General features: G+C 49.1%; 2 protein-coding genes across 2 annotated transcripts; one reads left to right on the forward strand and one right to left on the reverse strand.

Moving 5' to 3' along the window:
• NDUFA7 (NADH:ubiquinone oxidoreductase subunit A7) lies at positions 1-4,158 on the reverse strand. Its single transcript, XM_077841925.1, has 4 exons — positions 4,016-4,158; positions 3,766-3,815; positions 616-765; positions 1-279 (listed from the first exon to the last, which is right to left on the reverse strand). Exons 1-4 carry the CDS (start codon positions 4,064-4,066, stop codon positions 183-185), a joined length of 348 nt encoding a protein of 115 aa, XP_077698051.1. The 5' UTR covers positions 4,067-4,158; the 3' UTR covers positions 1-182.
• Positions 4,159-4,179: 21 nt separating this feature from the next.
• Positions 4,180-6,462, forward strand: RPS28 (ribosomal protein S28). The gene is made up of 4 exons (XM_077841926.1): positions 4,180-4,312; positions 4,484-4,531; positions 4,963-5,101; positions 6,333-6,462. The coding sequence occupies exons 1-3, from the start codon at positions 4,274-4,276 to the stop codon at positions 5,083-5,085; spliced, it is 210 nt and encodes a 69-aa protein (XP_077698052.1). The 5' UTR covers positions 4,180-4,273; the 3' UTR covers positions 5,086-5,101; positions 6,333-6,462.
• Positions 6,463-10,511: the final 4,049 nt, after the last annotated feature.

The following is a 10,511-nucleotide window of genomic DNA, read 5'->3' on the forward strand; positions in this document are numbered from 1 at the left end:
TACATTAGATAAATATGTTTAATCAGTCATGCCCCAGCAAAATGGTCTCTTTTCCAGAACAATAAATTCTACACAGTGTTACTGAAGTTAACCCCATCACTGGATCACCAGCCAGGCTGCTTCTTTTCAGTTAATCCTATCAAGTCCAATCTCATTCAGCCTTCTCTTCATATTTGGCCAGCTCACAGGTAAGGTTGATCTTTGGATAGTTCCCACTTCTCAAGTGAAACACCTGGTGTCACTGGCTTTTTCTCAGTTGTTGCTACTGCAGATTCTGAGCTAGGGGAGAGACAGAGACTGGCCTTAAGAAACTGTTAGTTTATATAATCAGTTCATATTTAACAGCAATACAGGGTTTGTGAGTAACATAGAACATTTTAGGGAAACCATTCCCAACCCTAACATCCCCTCTTACTCAAAAGAAGGTGCATAGAGACGGCACACTAATTCAGCATTCACTCACTAGCAGTCAACATCATTTAATGCATCAGCAATGCATTATATGGTGGTGCACCAGCCAAATACTGACCAGACTTGACTCCGCTTAGCTTGCAAGATCACAATATCACAGCCGGATGTTGCATGGCTGCTGATCATAGGATCAATAGGACCTACCTGGCATCTTGAGTGCATGATGCGAGGGATTTCTGCGGAGACATAACAATAACTGGAGGGTAGGACTCCCTGCGTCCATCACGAGTACAGTAGTAGTTATTTGCAAACTTGTGACTGGGACCCAGTGGAAGTTTAGGAGGTGGTTGAGTTCTAAACAGCAAACAACCCAAAGAAAGCATCAGCACGCACCATGCTAAGTGAGAACCATATTCTCAGTCTTACTCTTGAGTGGAGTATTAGGAGAAATAGACACTGTAGTGTTATGCACAGGACACGCTAGCATTGTATCTTGAGCCACCTTCCAAGATTTCAGAATGAGCACAGAAAGCCTTAGACGCAGTCATGGGTACGAATACAGAACTGGGGCCATGAATTCAGAGCATCTGTTAATGTAAACAAAGGCTCACAGGGCAAAGAATAACAACCCAATCTCTCTCAGGGACAGAAATAGAAAACAGGGTAGAGTTCCAAACATGTATGTTCTAATTCCCCTGCAGTATATTAAAAGTTAAGGAAACATCATTACCCAGTACCAAACCAGGAGAGAAGTAACCTGTATCTGGACTATGTTAACAAATCTGAGGAAAGAGCAAGCAACAAAAAGGACATCCAGAAAACTGTCACTCTCTCAGAAGAATCCTGTAGTCTTTAAAGGACTACTCTAAAAACAGAGAGACCTGCTTCAAACAAGAATACATCTCTTAATCAAACATCATTACTGGGTTCCAACATACAGGTGGAAAGCAACAAGTTAATTCCAGTTACTAGAACATGAGTATACCTGCTGCTGAGAAGACAGAAACCAGGAACCAAACCTTTAGAGAACTGAGAGTGAGAAGAGGCAGAATCTGATATCTTGTACAGTAACTCCTTGCTTAACATTATAGTTATGTTCCTGAAAAATGTTTATTTTAAGTGAAATGATGTTAAGTGAATCCAATTTCCCCATAAGAATTAATGTAAAGTGGGGGGTTTAGGTTCCAGGGAAAAATTTTTTGCCAAAGACTATATATACATACATACATACTCACAGTATAAGTTTTAAGCAATTTAATACTGAACACAGCAATGATGATTATGAAGCTTGGTTGAGATGGTGGAGTCAGAGGGTGGGATATTTCCCAGGGAATGCCTTACTGCTAAATGATGAACTAGCACCTGGCTGAGCCCTCAAGGGTTAACACAGTGTAGCTTCACACTCTACAAGGCAGGAGGAATGGAGGGAGGAGACACAGCATGGCACAGAGACACACACACACACACACACACCCCGTGTGTGCGTGAGAGACGTGCATTGCCCCGTTAAGTACGCTGATGCCACTCTTAAGTACATTGCCTTTTTAAGTAGGTCAGCAAATTGAGACAGCAACTGCTGCCAGCAAGCTCTCTCTGTCCTGAGCCCTGTTGCATCCCCCTATGGAGATGGGGTAAAGGAGCGGGGGACACCCTGACATTAGCATCCCTCTTCCCCCGTCTGCACAGCAAGCAGGAGGCTCTCGGGGGGTGGGGGGGGGGGAGAGACGGGACTGATAGTCTGCTGGACGACTGCCATGCAGGGAACTTAGGGGAGCTGCTGGTCCACCCTGGTTCCAAGCCCCCACCAGCTAGCTCCAACGGGCTGCTCTTTCTGCAAGCAGTGGACAAAGCAGGCGGCTGCCAAACAACCTTATAAAGGAGCATTGCACAACTTTAAACAAGTATGTTCTCTAACTGATCAGCAACTAACCAGAGCGAGTTAAGTGAGGAGCGAATGAAAGTTTCCATTTGCATGCAGTTGGCTTTCGGGAGAGATGAACTAGAAGTCTTACTCTCCATTTCCTACCAGGCAGGGGTCTACATCCCTATTAACACTAAATGGACCTAAGCTGGGATATCACAGATGAGGAGCTGATCCTCCCCATGACCCCAGATGTGGTGGTCTGAGCTTCTTTCCTTATCAGATGCCAATCAGCCATTATGTGGGTGAGTTTGCATCCTCTTTTTCTTTTTAAGCAATGCAATGGTGAGGCTGTAACTTTAAATACAAAAGTTGGGGAAAAAAAGTTAATATTTCCACAGCAATATTAATTTGGCTATGTGAAACAGGATTTTGAGTTCTTTGCAAGGCTCAAGAGTAACTATCATGCAATTATATGCAACAGAGAAAGCTAATGTTGCTATTGAAATCTTATGTGTGATCAACAAAAAAGAAAAAATAGGTATTGCTTCTTTAGGAAAAGTAAAGAGACCTGAAAACTTTGTGGTCCCCCCCCCAGCTTTGTTATTTACCTTAGAAATACCAGGACTGTCCAGTCTGGTTTTGCACTCCCTAAATGAAAAATGATTGGCTGGAGCACAGTCTTAAAAATTCAATATGTTTCTCTGTCATTTTAATTAACTGTAATATTTTTTTTTTTAAAACTACAGATGTAAACTGAATAAAAATTACTTCCCCTCATGATCAAATTTTGCTTGTGTGGCATTGGATATTATTACCCTATTAGAGCCTTAGAGTTTTTCCCCCTCCCTCCCAAAAAGAGAGAAACAAGACTTGCATTTCTAATATAAAATAAGCAGAAAGAGGGCAGGGAGAAACTTTAGGTCTTCATGTACTGAACTCAGCAAACAGCACTAACCCATTTTTCTACCTTTGAAGGCCTCCTTTAACAGCTCCTGAGATTTGTATTTAAATTGGTAGCAACAAGTTACTAATAAATATTATGATAATTTTGTCTAAAGTTTATTTTATCTCCTGCTGTTACATTTAAGGTTCCTATGCATGAAAGATTAGTGAGAACAGTTGTTTTCTCTCTTCTTACGCCAAGCCGCATGGCTGTATTCAAGCTTATGCTCAAATAAATGAAAAGGAGTACTTGTGGCACCTTAGAGACTAACCAATTTATTTGAGCATGAGCTTTCGTGAGCCTCACGAAAGCTCATGCTCAAATAAATGTTAGTCTCTAAGGTGCCACAAGTCCTCCTTTTCCTTTTCCAGATACAGACTAACACGGCTGCTACTCTCAAACCAGTTTGGGTCCAGGTACGCTTCGCCCTTTCCCCTTTGCGGTTGGAGAGTTTCAGCTGCGCTTGCGGGGTTTCCACGCATACCAACACAAGGAGAAGGGCTTGCCTAGGAGCAGACCAGCTCTGTCCCCACCTCCCCGGCCTTACCTCTTGGAGATCTCCGTGTACCGAAGCTGTAGCTTGGCTTGCAGGTCCCGCTGTAAAAGAAGACGAGAGGGTCTCAGGGAGGTGCGAGCCCGGGGGCAGGGGAGACGGGGTCCAAGTGCAGGCAGGACGCACAGGGCAGTAGGGGGAGCCGGGGGAGCGGACCGCGCCACCCTGGTCCCAGCACGAGGGCGGTGCTAGGCCCCGCCGACCGCGCCCCAGGGATTCCGACAGGCCCGCGCGAGCCCCTTACCCCCGCCGCCCAGTTGCGGAGCCGCTGGATGAGGCGGGTGGCGGACGCCATTTTGGCCGCTGTGAAGGGCGCCGCCGCGGTGCGAGCTGGGAAGCGGCGCGGCGCTTGTCGGGAAAGGAGAGGACGCCAGCGGTGCGCGGCGCACGCCGGGAAGGGGAGACAGCGCGGTGCACGCTGGGTCTCGCGATAGCTGGGGCTATATAAGCGCGCGAGGGGGCAGGGGCTCCCCCTCTCCTATCTACACCTACAGCAGCCGCCATGGATACGAGCCGCGTGCAGCCCATCAAACTGGCCCGGGTGCGAGAGAGCGGGGCCGGGCCGGGCCGGGGGTTAACGGCGGGCGGGGCCGGGCCGGGCCGGGGGTTAACGGCGGGCGGGGCCGGGCCGGGCCGGGGGTTAACGGCGGGCGGGGCCGGGCCGGGGTCCGGGGTCTCTCTCTGCGCCTGGCTGACCCGAGTCTCCCCGCAGGTCACCAAGGTGCTGGGCCGGACGGGCTCACAGGGCCAGTGCACCCAGGTGAGTGACCCCCTCGCCCCGCCCTAGCGAGAGCGGTTCAGGAGCGTCGTGGGCTCCCCTCCCAGGCCTTGGACTGAGCCCCGGGGAGCCGGGCCGGTGCCCAGGCCGCTGGGGCTCGCCAGTGGCGGAGAGTTCCGCAGGTTATTTTCCTCTCACGGCTTTGGTTTGTCCCCCGCGTAATTTAATTGCCGGTTCCCTTGTCCCCGTGTTGCGAGGGGGGGAACGGACTTTCCCCAGCTCCCATTTGTAGACGCCCCCCGGCGTTGTGTGCTCCTCGCCGTCTGGCCTGGGCCTCGGGCCGAGCGCTCAGCTCCGTGGGGCAGGGGCGCAGCGGACTCGGGCCCGGGAGCTGAGCAGGTCTGTCGGCGGCAGGTGGCCCAGGAAAATGGGGGTTTCGAGCGTTTCTGTTCGTTCTCTGCTGTGGCTGTCAGGTTCGTGTCGAATTCATGGACGACACCAGTCGGTCCATCATCCGGAACGTGAAGGGGCCTGTCCGCGAGGGGGATGTCCTGACGCTGCTGGAGTCCGAGCGTGAAGCAAGGCGATTACGCTGATCTGTGCTGCAGCTGGGTAACTCGTTTCGTTTTCGGGCTCTAATCAAGCCCTTCTTGGAGCTGAGATGTTAAACTCCCAGTCAGGATTTTTTTTTTTAAAGTGAGTTTCTGGTTAAGAAACCAGAAAATCATTAGTCTGTCTAGGCCTAGAGCATGTGTCTGGGTTCTGAGACCCTTGCTCTGTAGAGCGTTCACAGGTGTTTGCTTCGAGGCCATAACAACCTTAATACTGAATGTTTGAGTCTTGTGCTTTGTCTTGAAGACATAATATGGTTAAACCTAAGATTTCCTCTCTTAGGAGTGGTGCCCATCACTTTACTGCATATAACTGTGACACTCCATGTGTTGGGTCTGCACTCCAGCAGTGTTTACAGTTTGAACACAGCTGTGAAGAATTGAGGTAGCAGTCCTAAGAACTGACCGCAATTTGTCTTTGTCTACAGTAACTGCAAAATCATAGTCGTTGCTTGTCATCTAATCCAGTTCTTCATAGAACGATGTTCTTCATAACTGTTCAAATACAGTAACTTTTTGTCGTTTGGACAACACGAGAGTGTGATACTTGCCCCTCTCTGCAGGCTTGGGAGAACAGGGCTAATTGCTTTACTGCAGCTTTTGCCCAGAGTTGCTCTGCAGCCTTTTCATGCTGCTATAGAGCAAGATATTGGTTTGGAAAAACAGATGGAACAATGGGATCCTGGTCCGTGTCTAGGGCACCTAGGTGTTATGATAATACAAATAAAAAACTTTTTTGAAGGTGATTTGTCCAGATGTAGCCTTTGATCCAGGCTGGACTTCAGGCCAAAGAGGAGCCGTATGTAATTGTTTGAGTGCTCAGGTTCTGCTGGCTGTGGTTTTTCCTATGTGTAAACTGGAGAGCGCAGCCTGTTGCTGTAGAATGTTCTACTTCTGGGGCTCAGGCATGTGCCTGGGCAATTAACTATTTTGAAAATGGCCTAGGATATTTCCATTTATGTAATGGTCTCCTGTCCACAGGAAGCTGTAATTGGTCTTCAAGTTTCGATGAAATATGGTGGGTGAGAGCAGGCAGGTGAAATTCTGAATTCCACTTACTGCAGTGACGTGCAAATGCCCCATTAACCACATTAGGGCTGTTTGGCTCCTGAACTAACCATAGGAGCAAAATGAAACTCTCATTTTTTCAGTTATCTCTAGTCCCTCTTCCCCCGCCTTCCCTCCCAAGCCTTGGAAGATAATGTGAGACTCTGATCTGCATTTCTTTATAGATGGCAAGCCTGATGTGACTACCATTTCTGACTTCCTGTAATGAAGCGACAGTTCATACCTACTCCGCTTGACTTAGTGAAGAGGAATGTTGTGTTTCAGAGACTAAAATAAAGGATTTTTTTCCAGTAACATTTTTCGTTGCTCTGTTATTTAAGAAACAAATGTTTGCTGGTTATGTAAACAGAACAAAGTTCTATAGGAAGAAAATATTGAAACTACTTCCAGAGGCTACCTCTTCTGAGCTACCGTGTCCCTCTCTTTCATTTAAAACTCATTACAAGTGCTGTAGCTGAATTGCCATACAAAAGATCCCATCTAGTGATGGCTGACACTTCATGCTGGAAGCCAGTGCTTTTCTATACATTCTCGGACCTCAGCAGTACCAAGACTGACAATATTAATGAACAAAAAAAAGCTGTCGGGCATGAGGTAACAAAAGCTTTTAAGCTATAATTGAAGCTAAAATTATGCTGTGGAAGTCATGGAATCTGTGACCTCCGTGACATTGGCTAACCAGCTGCTGCCGGCAGCAGGGGACCCCACAGAAGCCCAGCCTCTGCTGGATAGCTGCGGGTGGCAGGACCCTGGTAATTGGCTGGCTGTTGGTGGTGACCCCTGAGCTGCCCAGCTGCTGCCACCAGTGGCAGAGGGGACCCTAGAGCTGCTTGGCGCTGGCAGGGGTCCTCTGCAGCTCACAGCCCCGCAGGGTGGCAGGGGGGACCTCCCAGCCACTGGGCAATGGAGTCCCTGCAGCTCCCAGCTGCTGGGTGGGGGTCGGGGAAGGTGCTGGACCCTCCCTCCCCATTTTGTATGGGATGTTTTTAGTAAAAGTCAGGGACTTTTGTGATTTTTTTTTTTTAAATTGCCTGTGACCTGTCCATAACTTACTCAAAAGTATCCATGACAAAATTGTAGCTTTAGCTCTAATGCCCTTTTTGGTGGGAGGATCATAGCTGTGTTTTATGTAGTAGTAGCTAGAGGCCTCAACATAGATCAGAGGCCCATTGTGCTAGGTGCTGCACGTGTACCTAGTGAATGATAGTCCCTGCCTTAAAGCTGCCCTGTGCCAGTCTTAAACTAAGAGCTTCTGTTTATGGGTAACTTGTACCAGTTGAACTTAGGATGTGAGTTAGTTAAACTAGTGCAACTTTCTCATAGGGCCAAAATAAGGGGACTTGGCTAAGGTCACCCAGCAGATCAACGGCTGAGCTGGGCCAAGAAGCCAGGTGTCCTGACTTCCATTTCACTAGCTCATTCTGCCTCCTGTAGGCTGGGTTACCCCAGAGTTATCAGGACTAGAAAACCTAACCACTGAGCCATTTTTTCCCTCCATTCTGGGAACAAATACCTGCATCTTGACTGACTCATCAAGAGTCTGTATGCTTTTCTGGACCTGCCTCTTACAGCCAAAATATGCATGCAGGCCCTCTTACCTCTGTAGCCTCCCTTCTGGTTTACTTGACAGACGTTGCCCCATCCAGTCAATCACTCTCCTGTTGATCCTATAACCTTCACCCCTCCACTACATCAAATTCAAGCTGCTTCTGGCACACAAGTCCCTGCTTCCCACCTACCCAATCTCTTACTGAGTTGCCTCCAGCCTGCTTCATTAATGATGTCCCATTTGTTTATTTTCACAGCCATCTGTGCAGGCTTCCCCTCAGCATAGCATATGCAGAGAATACTTCCCCTAAGATGGCATATCAGGCCACTCCCTCTTATCTCAAGTTCCTACAACATCCATAAAGAGTTAGCCAAGGGTCTTTGTCAGTGTATTTGTAATATAAAAACAAATCTCACCTGGTTGTGCCCACAGCCTATGATCCTCTGCCTGATTTTGTTGCTGTGTCCCCCCCACCCTGTTTTGTCCCCTCCTGTTGTGTGTCACTTATCAGAGCTGGGGCTGTATCTTTTGTGGCCTTATGACACTTATCCTGCTTTTGGGCACTTAAGGGGTCTGTCTCCTGTTTCTGGGTCCACTCCAATCCACAAAGCTCCCACCCCGCACTGTAGGCATGTAACCTTACTTGGCACCCAAGTTTTCAGGGTAAAAGTCCCCTCAGTGCCTAAGCTCTTGCCTGTAGCTGTGTGCTGCTGTCTCCTGTTCGCTATCTGAAGGCCTATCCCTTGCTTAAGCAATTCCCAAAGCTGGGGAAGACACATTCGTCCACCGGAGTTGGGGGCAGGGTCCTGTCTGGTGGGTGTGCTCAGAGACTGCCTCTTGGATTGGGTCCACTTCAAACTCTGGCAGGAGGAGGTGCTGCTGCCACATTATAACTGACCCAAGCACTTGCCTGGGATGTGGGAGCACCAGGTTCACTTCCTCCTGCTGGAGGGGGAGAAAGGCTTTGAAGAGGGGATCTCCCAGCGGCTGTGCTATGGGATAGCTGCATGTCCAGCTCCCCTCAGTCTGCCTTGGTGGGGCTGCTCCGCGGTGGGAAAAAAAGCCTCACTGGAGCAGGAGGCCTGCACCCAAGGCTGCCCACCTGGGTGCACTAATCACCAGGCTACATTCTCTGCCTCACATGCAGTTTCTTAGTCTTGCTTTTGGCTCAACGACTAGCTAAATATTTAATCCACAGTGCAGCAATGTCATGAGGCCAGGCTAAGGGGTATCAGTATCCCATAGCTCTCTGGTTAGTGCCCTCACCTGAGATGTGGGAGACCTCCTCTTGTAGCCTTTGTCCTCTGCTAGCAGAAGGGAGAATTGAAGTGCCAGGTGAGTTGGAAGGTGGATGGTGGCTCCTCCAGCTGTTTTGTGTGGAGTGAGGCAAGCACCTACCAGGCCCACAAGCTGCCTGACTCCAGGTAGCACTGTGGGCTCCCATTCTTGCCCCCTGGACTCAGGTGCTTAGCTCTGTGAGGGGGCAGGGCTCAGCCCACACCTGTGGTTGGCATTGCCCACTAGCTAGCCCTTCATTGTACAGGAGCCTAGGTGCCTGACTCAGCCTTGTGGCTACCACTGTCGCTCCTGATGATTTTACTAGCTGCCTTAAAGTTCAGCATTGCTACACTGAGCATTGTGCTGCCTAAGTCCCTTTGTGGATCCAGGCCTCACGCACAAACCAGAGCTAGCGCATGGGAGGAGTTCCCCAGCCATGAATTGTTCATCTGGCAGACCGCAGCCTCGGCGGTAACAAGAACAATTGTAATAATGTCATCTTCAGCCCCTGATTTCCCTTGTCCATTCTGTTTGTGGGAATTAGTCAGTGCAGTGATAGCCCATTCCAAGGTGGCTGAGCAGGTCTGATAGGTAGGGCATTACCAAATTCAGGGTCCACTTTGGTCAATTTCATCATCATAGGATTTTAAAAATAATAAATTTCATTATTTCAGATATTTAAATCTGAAATTTCAGAGTTGTGTAACTGTGGGTTGTGGGGCCAGCGTGGTCACAAGATTATTATAGCCAGCATGCGGTATTGGCACTCTTACTTCTGCTCTGCTGCCTTCAGAGCTGGGCGGCTGGAGAGCGGCGACTGCTGGCCGGGAGCCCGGCCCTGAAGGCAGCACCGCAGAAGTCAGAATGGCCTGGTAGGGTATCGCCACCCTTCTGTGCTACTGCTTGAGGAGTGCTGCCTTCAAAGCTGGGTACCTGGCCAGCAGTTGCTGCTTTCCAGCCATCTAGCTCTGAGGGCAGCGTGGAAGTAAGGGTGGAAATACTACAACCCCCCGCTCTGCCCTCCACAATAACCTTGCAACCTCCTTTTGGGTTGAGGACCCCACCCCCAGTTTGAGAACAGCTGGTCTCCCCTGTGAACTCTGTAGAGCATTGGGTAAAAGTACACAAAAGACCAGATTTCACAGTCTCTTGACACATTTTTCATGGCTGTGAATTTGGTAGGGCTCTGCTGATAGGAGCAGCGAGTGCTGAGTGCACAAATACCAAAGAGATGATGCTAGCACGTGGGCTGGCCTCCCATATGACCACGTGGGCCTTAGTCTAACCAGCACATCAGGACAGAGCAAAGGGGCCAGGAATTGCAACTGAGAAATTAATTCATAGATTTTAAAGTCCAACGTGACCATTTTTGCTAGGCTGACCTGCCTAACACAGCTGAATATTTCACCCAGTGATTCTTATGTCCAGCCCACACCTTCTGGAAAGCTGCCTGGGGGAAGCAGGCATAATTGCTTCAGCCAATGCATAAGAAACTTGGAAGAAATCATGTGAAACC

This window comes from Eretmochelys imbricata, chromosome 25, assembly GCF_965152235.1.
Source record: "Eretmochelys imbricata isolate rEreImb1 chromosome 25, rEreImb1.hap1, whole genome shotgun sequence".
NCBI classification, from domain to species: Eukaryota; Metazoa; Chordata; order Testudines; family Cheloniidae; genus Eretmochelys; species Eretmochelys imbricata.

Excerpts from the sequence above, each read along its gene's own strand:
- NDUFA7 (XM_077841925.1), bottom strand. The coding sequence starts at position 4,066 with ATGGCGTCCGCCACCCGCCTCATCCAGCGGCTCCGCAACTGGGCGGCG. Across the intron at positions 3,816-4,015 it reads TCCGCAACTGGGCGGCGGGG|CGGGACCTGCAAGCCAAGCT; the intron begins GTAAGGGGCTCG and ends CTTCTTTTACAG. Across the intron at positions 766-3,765 it reads TACACGGAGATCTCCAAGAG|AACTCAACCACCTCCTAAAC; the intron begins GTAAGGCCGGGG and ends TTTGCTGTTTAG.
- RPS28 (XM_077841926.1), top strand. The coding sequence starts at position 4,274 with ATGGATACGAGCCGCGTGCAGCCCATCAAACTGGCCCGG. Across the intron at positions 4,313-4,483 it reads AGCCCATCAAACTGGCCCGG|GTCACCAAGGTGCTGGGCCG; the intron begins GTGCGAGAGAGC and ends GTCTCCCCGCAG. Across the intron at positions 4,532-4,962 it reads CACAGGGCCAGTGCACCCAG|GTTCGTGTCGAATTCATGGA; the intron begins GTGAGTGACCCC and ends TGTGGCTGTCAG.